Raw genomic sequence first — 19,965 nt, forward strand, 5'->3', positions numbered from 1 at the left:
AAAGGCCTAAGTCCATGTAGACAACATCAACCGCACTGCCCTCATCTACCTTCCTGGTTACCCCTTCAAAAAACTCAATCAAATTTGTGAGAGATGATTTTCTGCTCACAAAGCCATGCTGACTGTCCCTAATCAGTACTTGCATCTCTACATGCCTGTAGATCCTGTCTCTTCCAATAATTTACCCACTACAGATGTGAGGCTCACCGCCCTGTAGTTCCCAGGCTTTTCCCTGCAGCCCTTTCTAAACAAAGGCACAACATTTGCCACTCTCCAATCTCCAGTCACCTCACCCGTGACCTACCTCTATCAGATCCAATTTAAGCAATATTCCTTTTAGGGACTTGAAACCCCTCTTCAAAATCGGTTCACACCACAGGCTTACATACTACTACTTGGGCTGCCTGTCCACAAGACACTCGAACATCCCTGGGGAGGTAGACAGGGGACGAGACCTATTTCTCCCAGCAGGTCCCAAACAGCAACTTCGCGAGAGAGAGAGACACCTTTTGTTTGCTTCAAGTTTATTCGTGTCACAAGTAGGCTGACATTAACACTGCAATGAAGTCACTGCAAAAATCCCTTGTTGCCACACTCTGGTGCCTGTTCGGGTACGCTGAGGGAGAGTTTAACATGGCCAATGCATCTAACCAGCACAGTGGGAGGAAACGGAGCACCCGGAGGAAACCCACGCAGACACAGGGAGAACGTGCACATTCTGCTCAGACAGTGACCTGAGCCAGGTATTGAACCCAGGTCCCTGGCGCTGTGAAGCAGCAGTGCTAACCCACTGTGCCTGTAAGCCTAGCTCCTCCCCTTAAGCACCTAATTATATCAATCAATCAAATCAAAATCCTACTCTGGAAATCCAGAAAAAAACCCAAATCAACAAAATTGCATTAACTCAGATGAATGCAAACACATCCCTGACTAAAATCAATCTGTTGTAGGTAAAATAATACCTCTGAGACTGTTAGTGAGTCAAAATACAGTGGTTTTTATTTCAAAACTCTGGGGTTTATTCCAGAATTTTGGGAGAAGTAGGACTACCAAACTTCTCATAGAACACAAACACAAGTGGGCATTTATACATCATGAGTCTTGGTGTCAATCACAGTTCCAAGTTTCCCATTCCAGCCAGAACTCCGGGTCTTCCTTCCTGGGTTGTGATACAGCCCCAGATTTAATCATGATTCACAGTCCAGCTGGCAGCTGCAGTCGTGACACACGGTCACGATTCAAATCTTTTCTGCAGCGATACCGGCATCCCTGCCTTTGAAGTTACTTGTGTGTTCGTGGCTGTCCCAGCAGGACTCTTCCTGTTAAAAGCTGATATCGTAACAATGTCCAACTAACACAAAGAGGTAAGATTCACAAAGTCTACAAAATAACAGTCACATTAAACAATCTGTCTCCATACAAATGAAAGTTAAAGCATGTAACACATGAACAAATAACTTATATTAATGCCAGGAACAGTATAAGCTAAAGGAGATCAGTCACGATGAAGGGTTATGTTTATGACAGATTCTAGGTACAAGATTCATTAACCCTTTCCCTTCAGGGACAAAATGCATTCACCCTTTCCTGACTTCAAATCACAGGAAAAAGTCTCACTCACCTGAAGAAGGAGCGGTGCTCTGAAAGCTTGTGATACCAAATAAATCTGATGGACTTTAACCTGGTGTTCTGAGACTTCTTACTGTGTTCACCCCAGTCCAACACCAGCATCTCCACAGTATAAAATCAATCATTCTCAGCATGTAGGCTGCCTGGTGCAGACAAATTGGCACCGTGAAAAACAGCCAAATTTGAAACATACACCACACCAGAAACATAACGGAAGAACATTTCTTAAAGGCACAGTATGATCACAATATTATATTTTTATAATTAGAAAAAGGAAATAAATTATATTGAACATTTAAAATAGTGCCTGTGTCCCTCCCTCTCGATGTCACCCTGTGTGTGTGTGTGTGTGTGTGTGTGTGTGTGTGTGTGTGTGTATGTGTATGTGTGTGTGTGTGTCTCTCTCTCTGTCTACGTGTCTCTGTCTCTCCCCCACAATCTCTGGCTGGAATTCTCCCAAAGAAAATTCAAAGTGTCGACTTTGCAGGAAAACTGGAGTGATTCCTGCTGTTTTTTTGCAGTGGGAGTTCACACTAGAATCTCCCTCACTCTGTGCACTACAGAGGCCACCAGCATGAATATCAGTAGATATCAGAGAACGAGGCTTATTCCCACCGGAGAGGATGAAATCAGTGTGCTGAGCGGGGCCACTGCGCATGTGCTGATCTGTCAATGCTGAGATTGGTGCATGTGCAGTGGGTCCTGCACTAACACCCACGCAATGTCACTCCCCCATGGCCTGATCGCTGGCCCTCTGACCACTTCTGGGCTCAGTTCAATCCCGCTGCCACCCCTGCAATCCTGTCCCCAAACCCCCCACCTACAAAATCGCTGGTCCGACCTCCACTAATCCCGAAGCAGAGTGTCAATGGGACAGCCCCACATCCACCGACTGGCCCACCAGGTCCAGCCTCGAAGCCCTGCCCTTCAGCCCAACCCCAAACCTGATGGGCAGTGCCAAACTACCCCCTGGGCACGAGTATGTTCCTTCCTTGCCAGGGGGAACAGGGTGGCAGTGCCAAGGTGCCAATACCCAGGGGGGCACCCGCACACTGCACCCCCCCACTCCCCGTCACCCGAGGATCCCTGATTGTTCCCCCACTTCTCTCCAGCGGGGACAGACAGTGAGTTAGCCGAAAGTGGGGAGTGAGTTATCCCTGCTGCAGTGAACCTCTTTGAGGGGGGGAGGAAGAGACGGGTGGTCATGCAGATTTCAGTCCCAGACCTGCAAATAAAATTCAATCCCATCCATGTGTATTTGAATGATTTCCCTACCTCCCGGCCAATTTCCAGTGATATCAACTCCCCACCAGTGCTGGGAGAGGCGAGCGGGGAGCAAACACTGTGAATGACTGCGGGGAGATGGAAGGAATTCTGCCTCTGTCTCTCCCTCACCATGTACACATTCTCTCTCTCTCTCACACACTCACTTCTTTCCATTCGAAAGGTGGTTTGATGCAGGGAGCGATTGAAAATGGCCATTCCTTCTTTCACTGTGAAAAATCGTGTTCACACAAATTTTAACCATCCATTTCCTCTTGGAGCAGCATTTGGACATTCTAATCCGTGACTGGGATAGAGAGGAGACACATGGGAAACAGGCTGGAAGGACACACCTGGATGGAACACTAAAGGTAAAGCTGCTGTTAGATATGGGGTTACAGAGTAATCGTGTCATCAGTACAGATACAGTCAGTAACACAGGGTGCTGGGGGAGAGAGAGGGGTTACTGAGTGACAGTGTGAGGGAGCTGGATTAACATCAGTACAGATACAGTCAGTAACACAGGGTGCTGGGGGAGAGAGAGGGGTTACTGAGTGACAGTGTGAGGGAGCTGGATTAACATCAGTACAGATACAGTCAGTAACACAGGGTGCTGGGGGGGAGAGAGGGGTTACTGAGTGACAGTGTGAGGGAGCTGGATTAACATCAGTACAGATACAGTCAGTAACACAGGGTGCTGTGGGGGGGAGAGGGGTTACTGAGTGACAGTGTGAGGGAGCTGGATTAACATCAGTACAGATACAGTCAGTAACACAGGGTGCTGGGGGGAGAGAGAGGGGTTACTGAGTGACAGTGTGAGGGAGCTGGATTAACATCAGTACAGATACAGTCAGTAACACAGGGTGCTGGGGGAGAGAGAGGGGTTACTGAGTGACAGTGTGAGGGAGCTGGATTAACATCAGTACAGATACAGTCAGTAACACAGGGTGCTGGGGGGGAGAGAGGGGTTACTGAGTGACAGTGTGAGGGAGCTGGATTAACATCAGTACAGATACAGTCAGTAACACAGGGTGCTGGGGGGAGAGAGGGGTTACTGAGTGACAGTGTGAGGGAGCTGGATTAACATCAGTACAGATACAGTCAGTAACACAGGGTGCTGGGGGGGCGGAGAGGGGTTACTGAGTGACAGTGTGAGGGAGCTGCATTGATGATGGGCAATGAGAGTCAGAGTGTCTCATTCTTTACAAATTTTTACTTACAGAAAGTTGCAAAATCCAAGAAGTCCCAGCCATTGATCGCGGAGGAACTATCAAAGGCTCAGTGCTATTTGCTTCCACACCCAGGAGAAGCGATTGCTCGCAGTTCGACAGGGCGCGTGGAAGGCAAGTGATTTAATGCACTTTCCCAGAGGGGGGAAAGGACAGTGTATCTAACGCACTGTGATACCCGGTCCCAGAGGGGGGAAAGGACAGTGTATCTAACGCACTGTGATACCCGGTCCCAGAGGGGGGAAAGGACAGTGTATCTAACGCACTGTGACACCCGGTCCCAGAGGGGGGAAAGGACAGTGTATCTAACGCACTGTGACACCCGGTCCCAGAGTGGGGGAAAGGACAGTGTATCTAACGCACTGTGACACCCGGTCCCAGAGGGGGGAAAGGACAGTGTATCTAACGCACTGTGATACCCGGTCCCAGAGAGGGGGAAAGGACAGTGTATCTAACGCACTGTGATACCCAGTCCCAGAGGGGGGAAAGGACAGTGTATCTAACGCACTGTGATACCCGGTCCCAGAGGGGGGAAAGGACAGTGTATCTAACGCACTGTGATACCCGGTCCCAGAGGGGGGAAAGGACAGTGTATCTAACGCACTGTGATACCCGGTCCCAGAGTGGGGGAAAGGACAGTGTATCTAACGCACTGTGACACCCGGTCCCAGAGTGGGGGAAAGGACAGTGTATCTAACGCACTGTGATACCCGGTCCCAGAGAGGGGAAAGGACAGTGTATCTAACGCACTGTGACACCCGGTCCCAGAGTGGGGGAAAGGACAGTGTATCTAACTAACTGTGACACCCGGTCCCAGAGAGGGGGAAAGGACAGCGTATCTAACGCACTGTGACACCCGGTCCCAGAGGGGGGGAAAGGACAGTGTATCTAACGCACTGTGACACCCGGTCCCAGAGTGGGGGAAAGGACAGTGTATCTAACGCACTGTGATACCCGATCCCAGAGAGGGGAAAGGACAGTGTATCTAACGCACTGTGACACCCGGTCCCAGAGGGGGGAAAGGACAGTGTATCTAACGCACTGTGACACCCGGTCCCAGAGAGGGGGAAAGGACAGTGTATCTAACGCACTGTGACACCCGGTCCCAGAGAGGGGGAAAGGACAGTGTATCTAACGCACTGTGACACCCGGTCCCAGAGGGGGGGGAAAGGACAGTGTATCTAACGCACTGTGACACCCGGTCCCAGAGAGGGGGAAAGGACAGTGTATCTAACGCACTGTGACACCCGGTCCCAGAGAGGGGGAAAGGACAGTGTATCTAACGCACTGTGACACCCGGTCCCAGAGAGGAGGAAAGGACAGTGTATCTAACGCACTGTGATGCCCGGTCCCAGAGAGGAGGAAAGGACAGTGTATCTAACGCACTGTGACACCCGGTCCCAGAGTGGGGGGAAAGGACAGTGTATCTAACGCACTGTGACACCCGGTCCCAGAGTGGGGGGAAAGGACAGTGTATCTAACGCACTGTGATACCCGGTCCCAGAGCGGGGAAAGGACAGTGTATCTAACGCACTCTGACACCCGGTCCCAGAGTGCGGGAAAGGACAGTGTATCTAACGCACTGTGACACCCAGTCCCCAAGTGGGGGAAAGGACAGTGTATCTAACGCACTGTGACACCCGGTCCCAGAGTGGGGGGAAAGGACAGTGTATCTAACGCACTGTGACACCCGGTCCCAGAGTGGGGGGAAAGGACAGTGTATCTAACGCACTGTGACACCCGGTCCCAGAGTGCGGGAAAGGACAGAGTATCTAACGCACTGTGACACCCAGTCCCCAAGTGGGGGAAAGGACAGTGTATCTAACACACTGTGACACCCGGTCCCAGAGTGGGGGAAAGGACAGTGTATCTAACGCACTGTGACACCCAGTCCCCAAGTGGGGGAAAGGACAGTGTATCTAACGCACTGTGACACCCAGTCCCCAAGTGGGGGAAAGGACAGTGTATCTAACGCACTGTGACACCCGGTCTCAGAGGGGGAAAGGACAGTGTATCTAACGCACTGTGACACCCGGTCCCAGAGTGGGGGAAAGGACAGTGTATCTAACGCACTGTGACACCCGGTCCCAGAGGGGGGAAAGGACAGTGTATCTAACACACTGTGACACCCGGTCCCAGAGTGGGGGAAAGGACAGTGTATCTAACGCACTGTGACACCCGGTCCGAGAGGGGGGAAAGGACAGTGTATCTAACGCACTGTGATACCCGGTCCCAGAGAGGGGGAAAGGACAGTGTATCTAACGCACTGTGACACCCGGTCCCAGAGAGGGGGAAAGGACAGTGTATCTAACGCACTGTGACACCCGGTCCCAGAGACGGGGAAAGGACAGTGTATCTAACGCACTGTGACACCCGGTCCCAGAGTGGGGGGAAAGGACAGTGTATCTAACGCACTGTGACACCCGGTCACAGAGAGGGGAAAGGACAGTGTGTATGAATTTCCCTCTGCTCCCCTTCAGAAATGACACCGCGATTCAAACATTACCTGGTGGATTACTTTCGTTGTATCTTGGATTCTCTGCCAATGAGTGGACGGAGGGACATGTCCGGATCGGCCCTGACCTGTAGTCAGTTGTTTGATCAGCTAATGGTATTTCTTTAGTTTCCTGTGTGTTTATCTTTGTGAGTTTGAGAGTTTGTGTCTGACTCTCTGTCTCTGAATATTCCTTTGCTGTTCATTTGCCTTTGCTTTGGGATACTGGATTCAGCACTTGCGTTCCATTTCCGTGTATCAGTGCCAATATTGACACTAAGCTCACACTTCTTTTGTTGCTCACGTGTGCTCCTGTATCTGTCCAGTGAATATGGGCTTTCTTTTTAGTTATCTCATCTTGCCTTCACATTCCAGGCTGGTCCAGAATTATTGTCCATCCCTAGTTGCCCCTTAAGGTGCTGGTGAATGAAACATCTTCTTGCAGTCATGTAGGTCCACCCACAGTGCTGTTAGGGAGGGACGTTGAGGATTCTGACCCCAGTGATAGCTGGGGAACGGCACATATGTTCCAGAGTCGGGATGGTGTGTGGGGGGGGCCTCGGAGCGGGAACGTACAGGCAGTGGATGTTCCCCAAGCGTCTGCTGCCTCCCCCCTTGTCTTTCTGGGTCACAGTGAGAGGGGAGAGAGACACTGGGTCACAGTGAGAGGGGAGAGAGACACTGGGTCACAGTGAGAGGGGAGAGACACTGTGTCACAGTGAGAGGGGAGAGAGACACTGGGTCACAGTGAGAGGGGAGAGACACTGGGTCACAGTGAGAGGGGAGAGAGACACTGTGTCACAGTGAGAGGGGAGAGAGACACTCGGTCACAGTGAGAGGGGAGAGAGACACTGGGTCACAGTGAGAGGGGAGAGAGACACTGGGTCACAGTGAGAGGGGAGAGAGACACTGGGTCACAGTGAGAGGGGAGAGACACTGTGTCACAGTGAGAGGGGAGAGAGACACTGGGTCACAGTGAGAGGGGAGAGACACTGGGTCACAGTGAGAGGGGAGAGAGACACTGTGTCACAGTGAGAGGGGAGAGAGACACTGGGTCACAGTGAGAGGGGAGAGAGACACTGGGTCACAGTGAGAGGGGAGAGAGACACTGGGTCACAGTGAGAGGGGAGAGAGACACTGGGTCACAGTGAGAGGGGAGAGACACTGTGTCACAGTGAGAGGGGAGAGAGACACTGGGTCACAGTGAGAGGGTAGAGACACTGGGTCACAGTGAGAGGGGAGAGAGACACTGGGTCACAGTGAGAGGGTAGAGACACTGGGTCACAGTGAGAGGGGAGAGAGACACTGGGTCACAGTGAGAGGGGAGAGAGATACTGGGTCACAGTGAGAGGGGAGAGAGACACTGGGTCACAGTGAGAGGGGAGAGAGACACTGGGTCACAGTGAGAGGGGAGAGAGACACTGGGTCACAGTGAGAGGGGAGAGACACTGGGTCACAGTGAGAGGGGAGAGAGACACTGGGTCACAGTGAGAGGGGAGAGAGACACTGGGTCACAGTGAGAGGGGAGAGAGACACTGGGTCACAGTGAGAGGGGAGAGAGACACTGGGTCACAGTGAGAGGGGGAGAGACACTGGGTCACAGTGAGAGGGGAGAGAGACACTGGGTCACAGTGAGAGGGGAGAGAGACACTGGGTCACAGTGAGAGGGGAGAGACACTGGGTCACAGTGAGAGGGGAGAGAGACACTGTGTCACAGTGAGAGGGGAGAGAGACACTGGGTCACAGTGAGAGGGGAGAGAGACACTGGGTCACAGTGAGAGGGGCGAGAGACACTGGGTCACAGTGAGAGGGGCGAGAGACACTGGGTCACAGTGAGAGGGGAGAGAGACACTGGGTCACAGTGAGAGGGGAGAGAGACACTGGGTCACAGTGAGAGGGGAGAGAGACACTGGGTCACAGTGAGAGAGGAGAGAGACACTGGGTCACAGTGAGAGGGGAGAGAGACACTGGGTCACAGTGAGAGGGGAGAGAGACACTGGGTCACAGTGAGAGGGGAGAGAGACACTGGGTCACAGTGAGAGGTAAGAGACACTGGGTCACAGTGAGAGGGGAGAGACACTGGGTCAGTGTGAGAGGGGAGAGAGACACTGGGTCACAGTGAGAGGGGAGAGAGACACTGGGTCACAGTCAGAGGGGGAGAGACACTGGGTCACAGTGAGAGGGGAGAGAGACACTGGGTCACAGTGAGAGGGGAGAGACACTGGGTCACAGTGAGAGGGGAGAGAGACACTGGGTCAGAGTGAGAGGGGAGAGACACTGGGTCACAGTGAGAGGGGAGAGAGACACTGGGTCACAGTGAGAGGGGAGAGACACTGGGTCACAGTGAGGGGGGAGAGAGACACTGGGTCACAGTGAGAGGGGAGAGAGACACTGGGTCACAGTGAGAGGGGAGAGACACTGGGTCACAGTGAGAGGGGAGAGACACTGGGTCACAGTGAGAGGGGAGAGACACAGGGTCACAGTGAGAGGGGAGAGACACAGGGTCACAGTGAGAGGGGAGAGAGACAGTGGGTCACAGTGAGAGGGGAGAGAGACACTGGGTCACAGTGAGAGGGGAGAGAGACACTGGGTCACAGTGAGAGGGGACAGAGACACTGGGTCACAGTGAGAGGGGACAGAGACACTGGGTCACAGTGAGAGGGGAGAGAGACACTGGGTCACAGTGAGAGGGGAGAGACACTGGGTCACAGTGAGAGGGGAGAGAGACACTGTGTCACAGTGAGAGGGGAGAGAGACACTGGGTCACAGTGAGAGGGGAGAGAGACACTGGGTCACAGTGAGAGGGGCGAGAGACACTGGGTCACAGTGAGAGGGGCGAGAGACACTGGGTCACAGTGAGAGGGGAGAGAGACACTGGGTCACAGTGAGAGGGGAGAGAGACACTGGGTCACAGTGAGAGGGGAGAGAGACACTGGGTCACAGTGAGAGAGGAGAGAGACACTGGGTCACAGTGAGAGGGGAGAGAGACACTGGGTCACAGTGAGAGGGGAGAGAGACACTGGGTCACAGTGAGAGGGGAGAGAGACACTGGGTCACAGTGAGAGGTAAGAGACACTGGGTCACAGTGAGAGGGGAGAGACACTGGGTCAGAGTGAGAGGGGAGAGAGACACTGGGTCACAGTGAGAGGGGAGAGAGACACTGGGTCACAGTCAGAGGGGGAGAGACACTGGGTCACAGTGAGAGGGGAGAGAGACACTGGGTCACAGTGAGAGGGGAGAGACACTGGGTCACAGTGAGAGGGGAGAGAGACACTGGGTCAGAGTGAGAGGGGAGAGACACTGGGTCACAGTGAGAGGGGAGAGAGACACTGGGTCACAGTGAGAGGGGAGAGACACTGGGTCACAGTGAGAGGGGAGAGAGACACTGGGTCACAGTGAGAGGGGAGAGAGATACTGGGTCACAGTGAGAGGGGAGAGACACTGGGTCACAGTGAGAGGGGAGAGACACTGGGTCACAGTGAGAGGGGAGAGACACAGGGTCACAGTGAGAGGGGAGAGACACAGGGTCACAGTGAGAGGGGAGAGAGACAGTGGGTCACAGTGAGAGGGGAGAGAGACACTGGGTCACAGTGAGAGGGGAGAGAGACACTGGGTCACAGTGAGAGGGGACAGAGACACTGGGTCACAGTGAGAGGGGACAGAGACACTGGGTCACAGTGAGAGGGGAGAGACACTGGGTCACAGTGAGAGGGGAGAGAGACACTGGGTCACAGTGAGAGGGGAGAGAGACACTGGGTCACAGTGAGAGGGGAGAGAGACACTGGGTCACAGTGAGAGGGGAGAGACACTGGGTCACAGTCAGAGGGGAGAGAGACACTGGGTCACAGTCAGAGGGGAGAGAGACACTGGGTCACAGTGAGAGGGGAGAGAGACACTGGGTCACAGTGAGAGGGGAGAGAGACACTGGGTCACAGTGAGAGGGGAGAGACACTGGGTCACAGTGAGAGGGGAGAGAGACACTGGGTCAGAGTGAGAGGGGAGAGACACTGGGTCACAGTGAGAGGGGAGAGAGACACTGGGTCACAGTGAGAGGGGAGAGACACTGGGTCACAGTGAGAGGGGAGAGAGACACTGGGTCACAGTGAGAGGGGAGAGAGACACTGGGTCACAGTGAGAGGGGAGAGACACTGGGTCACAGTGAGAGGGGAGAGACACTGGGTCACAGTGAGAGGGGAGAGACACAGGGTCACAGTGAGAGGGGAGAGACACAGGGTCACAGTGAGAGGGGAGAGAGACAGTGGGTCACAGTGAGAGGGGAGAGAGACACTGGGTCACAGTGAGAGGGGAGAGAGACACTGGGTCACAGTGAGAGGGGACAGAGACACTGGGTCACAGTGAGAGGGGACAGAGACACTGGGTCACAGTGAGAGGGGAGAGACACTGGGTCACAGTGAGAGGGGAGAGAGACACTGGGTCACAGTGAGAGGGGAGAGAGACACTGGGTCACAGTGAGAGGGGAGAGAGACACTGGGTCACAGTGAGAGGGGAGAGACACTGGGTCACAGTCAGAGGGGAGAGAGACACTGGGTCACAGTCAGAGGGGAGAGAGACACTGGGTCACAGTGAGAGGGGAGAGAGACACTGGGTCACAGTGAGAGGGGAGAGAGACACTGGGTCACAGTGAGAGGGGAGAGACACAGGGTCACTGTGAGAGGGGAGAGACACAGGGTCACAGTGAGAGGGGAGAGAGACACTGGGTCACAGTGAGAGGGGAGAGAGACACTGGGTCACAGTGAGAGGGGAGAGAGACACTGGGTCACAGTGAGAGGGGAGAGAGACACTGGGTCACAGTGAGAGGGGACAGAGACACTGGTTCACAGTGAGAGGGGAGAGACACTGGGTCACAGTGAGAGGGGAGAGAGACACTGGGTCACAGTGAGAGGGGAGAGCGACACTGGGTCGCAGTGAGAGGGGAGAGAGACACTGGGTCACAGTGAGAGGGGAGAGACACTGGGTCACAGTGAGAGGGGAGAGAGACACTGGGTCACAGTGAGAGGGGAGAGACACTGGGTCACAGTGAGAGGGGAGAGAGATACTGGGTCACAGTGAGAGGAGAGAAACACTGGGTCACAGTGAGAGGGGAGAGAGACACTGGGTCACAGTGAGAGGGGAGAGAGACACTGGGTCACAGTGAGAGGGGACAGAGACACTGGGTCACAGTGAGAGGGGAGAGACACTGGGTCACAGTGAGAGGGGAGAGAGACACTGGGTCACAGTGAGAGGGGAGAGAGACACTGGGTCACAGTGAGAGGGGAGAGAGACACTGGGTCACAGTGAGTGGGGAGAGAGACACTGGGTCACAGTGAGAGGGGAGAGAGACACTGGGTCACAGTGAGAGGGGAGAGAGACACTGGGTCACAGTGAGAGGGGAGAGAGACACTGGGTCACAGTGAGAGGGGAGAGAGACACTGGGTCACAGTGAGAGGACAGAGACACTGGGTCACAGTGAGAGGGGACAGAGATACTGGGTCACAGTGAGAGGGGAGAGAGTCACTGGGTCACAGTGAGTGGGGAGAGAGACACTGGGTCACAGTGAGAGGGGAGAGAGACACTGGGTCACAGTGAGAGGGGAGAGAGACACAGGGTCACAGTGAGAGGGGAGAGACACTGGGTCACAGTGAGAGGGGAGAGAGACACTGGGTCACAGTGAGAGGGGAGAGAGATACTGGGTCACAGTAAGAGGACAGAGACTCTGCTTCTGATGAGAAAGCTCCAAGGAAATCTTTCAATCCTTTGGACTGCTGTGACGTTTCATTGAATCATGCGATTTGCTGCTCATTCTGATCTGTTCATCTTTTTGCCGACAGCTTCTCTCCGAATCCATTGAGAAATACTCAGTGCAGATTGAAACACCACTGCAGGTGAGTCATGGGCAGTGTTCATCGCAGAAAAATCAACACAGCACAAACTGCAGGGACTGAGAGACACCAGTCAGTGTACAGATATCTCCCTGAGAGAGAGAGGGGGGACTGAGAGACCCCAGTCAGTGTACAGATATCTCCCTGAGAGAGAGAGGGGGGACTGAGAGACACCAGTCAGTGTACAGATATATCCCTGAGAGAGAGAGAGGGGACTGAGAGACACCAGTCAGTGTACAGATATCTCCCTGAGAGAGAGAGAGGGGACTGAGAGACACCAGTCAGTGTACAGATATCTCCCTGAGAGAGAGAGGGGGGACTGAGAGACACCAGTCAGTGTACAGATATATCCCTGAGAGAGAGAGAGGGGACTGAGAGACACCAGTCAGTGTACAGATATCTCCCTGAGAGAGAGAGGGGACTGAGAGACACCAGTCAGTGTACAGATATCTCCCTGAGAGAGAGAGAGAGGACTGAGAGACACCAGTCAGTGTACAGATATCTCCCTGAGAGAGAGAGAGAGGACTGAGAGACACCAGTCAGTGGACAGATATATCCCTGAGAGAGAGAGAGAGGGGACTGAGAGACACCAGTCAGTGTACAGATATCTCCCTGAGAGAGAGAGAGGGGACTGAGAGACACCAGTCAGTGTACACATATCTCCCAGAGAGACAGAGACGACTGAGAGACACCAGTCAGTGTACAGATATCTCCCTGAGAGAGAGAGAGGACTGAGAGACACCAGTCAGTGTACAGATATCTCCCTGAGAGAGAGAGAGGACTGAGAGACACCAGTCAGTGTACAGATATCTCCCAGAGAGAGAGGGGACTGAGAGACACCAGTCAGTGTACAGATATCTCCCTGAGAGAGAGAGAGAGGGGACTGAGAGACACCAGTCAGTGTACAGATATCTCCCTGAGATAGAGAGAGGGGACTGAGAGACACCAGTCAGTGTACAGATATCTCCCTGAGAGAGAGTAAGGGGACTGAGAGACACCAGTCAGTGTACAGATATCTCCCTGAGAGAGAGAGGACTGAGAGACACCAGTCAGTGTACTGATATCTCCCTGAGAGAGAGAGAGGGGACTGAGAGACACCAGACAGTGTACAGATATCTCCCTGAGAGAGAGAGAGTGGGACTGAGAGACACCAGTCAGTGTACAGATATCTCCCTGAGAGAGAGGGGACTGAGAGACATCAGTCAGTGTACAGATATCTCCCTGAGAGAGAGAGAGAGGACTGAGAGACACCAGTCAGTGTTCAGATATTTCTCTGAGAGAGAGAGGGGGGGCTGAGAGACACCAGTCAGTGTACAGATATCTCCCTGAGAGAGAGGACTGAGAGACACCAGTCAGTGTACTGATAGCTCCCTGAGAGAGAGAGAGAGGGGACTGAGAGACACCAGTCAGTATACTGATAGCTCCCTGAGAGAGAGAGAGGGGACTGAGAGACACCAGTCAGTGTACAGATATCTCCCTGAGAGAGAGAGAGAGGGAGAGGACTGAGAGACACCAGTCAGTGTACAGATATCTCCCTGAGAGAGAGAGAGAGGGGTCTGAGAGACACCAGTCAGTGTACAGCTATCTCCCTGAGAGAAGAGAGAGGGGACTGAGAGACACCAGTCAGTGTACAGATATCTCCCTGAGAGAGAGAGAGAGGGGTCTGAGAGACACCAGTCAGTGTACAGATATCTCCCTGAGAGAGAGAGAGAGGGGACTGAGAGACACCAGTCAGTGTACAGATATCTCCCTGAGAGAGAGAGGACTGAGAGACACCAGTCAGTGTACAGATATCTGCCTGAGAGCGAGTGAGGTGACAGAGAGACACCAGTCAGTGTACAGATATCTCCCTGAGAGAGAGAGGGAGGACTGAGAGACACCAGTCAGTGTACAGATATCTCCCTGAGTGAGAGAGAGGGGACTGAGAGACACCAGTCAGTGTACTGATATCTCCCTGAGAGAGAGAGAGGGGACTGAGAGATACCAGTCAGTGTACAGATATCTCCCTGAGAGAGAGAGAGGGGGGACTGAGAGACACCACTCAGAGTACAGATATCTCCCTGAGAGAGAGAGAGAGGGGACTGAGAAACACCAGTCAGTGTACAGATATCTCCCTGAGAGAGAGGGGACTGAGAGACATCACTCAGTGTACAGATATCTCCCTGAGAGAGAGAGAGAGGGGACTGAGAAACACCAGTCAGTGTACAGATATCTTCCTGATAGAGAGAGAGAGGGGACTGAGAGACACCACTCAGAGTACAGATATCTCCCTGAGAGAGAGACAGAGGGGACTGAGAAACACCAGTCAGTGTACAGATATCTCCCTGAGAGAGAGAGAGAGGCGTCTGAGAGACACCAGTCAGTGTACAGATATCTCCCTGAGAGAGAGAGAGAGGGGACTGAGAGACACCAGTCAGTGTACAGATATCTCCCTGAGAGGGAGAGGGAGAGGACTGAGAGACACCAGTCATTGTACAGATATCTCCCTGAGAGAGAGAGAGGACTGAGAGACACCAGTCAGTGTACAGATATCTCCCTGAGACAGAGAGGGAGAGGACTGAGAGACACCAGTCAGTGTACAGATATCTCCCTGAGAGAGAGAGAGAGGGGTCTGAGAGACTCCAGTCAGTGAACAGATATCTCCCTGAGAGAGAGAGAGAGGGGACTGAGAGACACCAGTCAGTGTACAGATATCTCCCTGAGAGAGAGAGAGGGGACTGAGAGACACCAGTCAGTGTACAGATATCTCCCTGAGAGAGAGAGAGGGGACTGAGAGACACCAGTCAGTGTACAGATATCTCCCTGAGAGAGAGAGAGGGGACTGAGAGACACCAGTCAGTGTACAGATATCTCCCGGAGAGAGAGGGGACTGAGAGACACCAGTCAGTGTACAGATATCTCCCTGAGAGAGAGAGAGGGGACTGAGAGACACCAGTCAGTGTACAGATATCTCCCTGAGAGAGAGAGAGAGGACTGAGAGACACCAGTCAGTGTACAGATATCTCCCTGAGAGAGAGAGAGAGGGGACTGAGAGACACCAGTCAGTGTACAGATATCTCCCTGAGAGAGAGAGAGAGGGGACTGAGAGACACCAGTCAGTGTACAGATATCTCCCTGAGAGAGAGAGAGGGGACTGAGAGACACCAGTCAGTGTACAGATATCACCCTGAGAGAGAGAGAGGGGACTGAGAGACACCAGTCAGTGTACAGATATCTCCCGGAGAGAGAGGGGACTGAGAGACACCAGTCAGTGTACAGCTATCTCCCTGAGAGAGAGAGAGAGGGGACTGAGAGACACCAGTCAGTGTACAGATATCTCCCTGAGAGAGAGGGGACTGAGAGACACCAGTCAGTGTACAGATATCTCCCTGAGAGAGAGAGAGAGGGGACTGAGAGACACCAGTCAGTGTACAGATATCTCCCTGAGAGAGAGAGAGAGGGGACTGAGAGACACCAGTCAGTGCACAGATATCTCCCTGAGAGAGAGAGAGGACTGAGAGACACCAGTCAGTGTACAGATATCTCCCTGAGAGAGAGAGAGAGGGGACTGAGAGACACCAGTCAGTGTACAGATATCTCCCTGAGAGAGAGAGAGAGGGGACTGAGAGACACCAGTCAGTGTACAGATATCTCCCTGAGAGAGAGAGAGAGGGGACTGAGAGACACCAGTCAGTGTACAGCTATCTCCCTGAGAGAGAGAGAGAGGGGACTGAGAGACACCAGTCAGTGTACAGATATCTCCCTGAGAGAGAGGGGACTGAGAGACACCAGTCAGTGTACAGATATCTCCCTGAGAGAGAGAGAGGGGACTGAGAGACACCAGTCAGTGTACAGATATCGCCTGAGAGAGACAGAGGACTGAGAGACACCAGTCAGTGTACAGATATCTCCCTGAGAGAGAGAGAGAGGGGACTGAGAGACACCAGTCAGTGTACAGATATCTCCCTGAGAGAGACAGAGGGGACTGAGAGACAACAGTCAGTGCACAGATATCTCCCTGAGAGAGAGAGAGGGGACTGAGAGACACCAGACAGTGTACAGATATCTCCCTGAGAGAGAGAGGGGGGACTGAGAGACACCAGTCAGTGTACAAATATCTCCCTGAGAGAGAGAGAGTGGGGACTGAGAGACACCAGTCAGTGTACAGATATCTCCCTGAGAGAGAGAGAGGGGACTGAGAGACACCAATCAGTGTACAGATATCTCTCTGAGAGAGAGAGAGGGGACTGAGAGACACCAGTCAGTGTACAGATATCTCCCTGAGAGAGAGAGAGAGGTGATTGAGAGACACCAGTCAGTGTACAGATATCTCCCTGAGAGAGAGAGAGGGGACTGAGAGACACCAGTCAGTGTACAGATATCTCCCTGAGAGACAGAGAGAGGGGACTGAGAGACACCAGTCAGTGTACTGATATCTCCCTGAGAGAGAGAGAGGGGACTGAGAGACACAGTCAGTGTACAGATAACTCCCTGAGAGAGAGGGGACTGAGAGACACCAGTCAGTGTACAGATATCTCCCTGAGAGAGAGAGAGAGGACTGAGAGACACCAGCCAGTGTACAGATATCTCCCTGAGAGAGAGAGATGGGACTGAGAGACACCAGTCAGTGCACAGATATCTCCCTGAGAGAGAGAGAGAGGACTGAGAGACGCCAGTCAGTGTACAGATATCTCTCTGAGAGAGAGAGGGGACTGAGAGACACCAGTCAGTGTACAGATATCTCCCTGAGAGAGAGAGAGACGACTGAGAGACACCAGTCAGTGTACAGATATCTCCCTGAGAGAGAGAGAGAGGGGTCTGAGAGACACCAGTCAGTGTACAGATATCGCCCTGAGAGAGAGAGAGAGGGGACTGAGAGACACCAGTCAGTGTACAGATATCTCCCTGAGAGAGAGAGAGGACTGAGAGACACCAGTCAGTGTACAGATATCTCCCTGAGACAGAGAGGGAGAGGACTGAGAGACACCAGTCAGTGTACAGATATCTCCCTGAGAGAGAGAGAGAGGGGTCTGAGAGACACCAGTCAGTGTACAGATATCTCCCTGAGAGAGAGAGAGAGGGGACTGAGAGACACCAGTCAGTGTACAGATATCTCCCTGAGAGAGAGAGAGGACTGAGAGACACCAGTCAGTGTACAGATATCTCCCTGAGACAGAGAGGGAGAGGACTGAGAGACACCAGTCAGTGTACAGATATCTCCCTGAGAGAGAGAGAGAGGGGTCTGAGAGACACCAGTCAGTGTACAGATATCTCCCTGAGAGAGAGAGAGAGGGGACTGAGAGACACCAGTCAGTGTACAGATATCTCCCTGAGAGAGAGAGAGGGGACTGAGAGACTCCAGTCAGTGTACAGATATCTCCCTGAGAGAGAGAGAGGGGACTGAGAGACACCAGTCAGTGTACAGATATCTCCCGGAGAGAGAGGGGACTGAGAGACACCAGTCAGTGTACAGCTATCTCCCTGAGAGAGAGAGAGAGGGGACTGAGAGACACCAGTCAGTGTACAGATATCTCCCTGAGAGAGAGGGGACTGAGAGACACCAGTCAGTGTACAGATATCTCCCTGAGAGAGAGAGAGAGGGGACTGAGAGACACCAGTCAGTGTACAGATATCTCCCTGAGAGAGAGAGAGAGGGGACTGAGAGACACCAGTCAGTGCACAGATATCTCCCTGAGAGAGAGAGAGGGCACTGAGAGACACCAGTCAGTGTACAGATATCTCCCTGAGAGAGAGAGGGGACTGAGAGACACCAGTCAGTGTACAGATATCGCCTGAGAGAGACAGAGGACTGAGAGACACCAGTCAGTGTACAGATATCTCCCTGAGAGAGAGAGAGAGGGGACTGAGAGACACCAGTCAGTGTACAGATATCTCCCTGAGAGAGACAGAGGGGACTGAGAGACACCAGTCAGTGCACAGATATCTCCCTGAGAGAGAGAGAGGGGACTGAGAGACACCAGACAGTGTACAGATATCTCCCAGAGAGAGAGAGGGGGGACTGAGAGACACCAGTCAGTGTACAAATATCTCCCTGAGAGAGAGAGAGTGGGGACTGAGAGACACCAGTCAGTGTACAGATATCTCCCTGAGAGAGAGAGAGGGGACTGAGAGACACCAGTCACTGGACAGATACCTCCCTGAGAGGGAGAGAGGGGACTGAGAGACACCAGTCAGTGTACAGATATCTCCTGAGAGAGAGAGAGGGGACTGAGAGACACCAATCAGTGTACAGATATCTCTCTGAGAGAGAGAGAGGGGACTGAGAGACACCAGTCAGTGTACAGATATCTCCCTGAGAGAGAGAGAGAGGTGATTGAGAGACACCAGTCAGTGTACAGATATCTCCCTGAGAGAGAGAGAGGGGACTGAGAGACACCAGTCAGTGTACAGATATCTCCCTGCGAGACAGAGAGAGGGGACTGAGAGACACCAGTCAGTGTACTGATATCTCCCTGAGAGAGAGAGAGGGGACTGAGAGACACCAGTCAGTGTACAGATAACTCCCTGAGAGAGAGGGGACTGAGAGACACCAGTCAGTGTACAGATATCTCCCTGAGAGAGAGAGAGAGGACTGAGAGACACCAGTCAGTGTACAGATATCTTCCTGAGAGAGAGAGAGAGGGGACTGAGAGACACCACTCAGAGTACAGATATCTCCCTGAGAGAGAGAGAGAGGGGACTGAGAAACACCAGTCAGTGTACAGATATCTCCCTGAGAGAGAGGGGACTGAGAGACATCAGTCAGTGTACAGATATCTCCCTGAGAGAGAGAGAGAGGACTGAGAGACACCAGTCAGTGTTCAGATATATCTCTGAGAGAGAGAGGGGGGGCTGAGAGACACCAGAGAGTGTACAGATATCTCCCTGAGAGAGAGAGAGAGGGGACTGAGAGACACCAGCCAGTGTACAGATATCTCCCTGAGAGAGAGAGATGGGACTGAGAGACACCAGTCAGTGCACAGATATCTCCCTGAGACAGAGAGATGGGACTGAGAGACACCAGTCAGTGTACAGATATCTCCCTGAGAGAGAGAGAGAGGGAACTGAGAGACACCAGTCAGTGTACAGATATCTCCCTGAGAGAGAGAGAGAGGACTGAGAGACACCAGTCAGTGTACAGATATCTCTCTGAGAGAGAGAGGGGACTGAGAGACACCAGTCAGTGTACAGATATCTCCCTGAGAGAGAGAGAGAGGACTGAGAGACACCAGTCAGTGTACAGATATCTCCCTGAGAGAGAGAGAGAGGGGTCTGAGAGACACCAGTCAGTGTACAGATATCTCCCTGAGAGAGAGAGAGAGGGGACTGAGAGACACCAGTCAGTGTACAGATATCTCCCTGAGAGAGAGAGAGGACTGAGAGACACCAGTCAGTGTACAGATATCTCCCTGAGACAGAGAGGGAGAGGACTGAGAGACACCAGTCAGTGTACAGATATCTCCCTGAGAGAGAGAGAGAGGGGTCTGAGAGA

The 19,965-nt window shown here is 53.0% G+C and overlaps 1 protein-coding gene across 1 annotated transcript in view; it reads left to right on the top strand.

Annotated features, from left to right (window-relative positions):
• The window catches only part of LOC145339442 (RING finger protein 112-like), a gene marked incomplete at its 5' end in the record, with an annotated part of 45,613 nt that extends 33,056 nt beyond the window's left edge, over positions 1-12,557 (top strand). Inside the window, 4 exons of the mRNA XM_080183912.1 lie at positions 3,177-3,263; positions 4,115-4,235; positions 6,602-6,732; positions 12,444-12,557. Of these exons, the coding sequence (XP_080040038.1) occupies positions 3,177-3,263; positions 4,115-4,235; positions 6,602-6,732; positions 12,444-12,557 (453 nt within the window). The remainder of the gene's footprint in view (positions 1-3,176; positions 3,264-4,114; positions 4,236-6,601; positions 6,733-12,443) is intronic.
• Between the last annotated feature and the right edge of the window lie 7,408 nt (positions 12,558-19,965).

This window comes from Carcharhinus amblyrhynchos, unplaced genomic scaffold, assembly GCF_965287045.1.
Source record: "Carcharhinus amblyrhynchos unplaced genomic scaffold, sCarAmb.v2.hapA scaffold_466, whole genome shotgun sequence".
Classification (NCBI taxonomy): domain Eukaryota; kingdom Metazoa; phylum Chordata; class Chondrichthyes; order Carcharhiniformes; family Carcharhinidae; genus Carcharhinus; species Carcharhinus amblyrhynchos.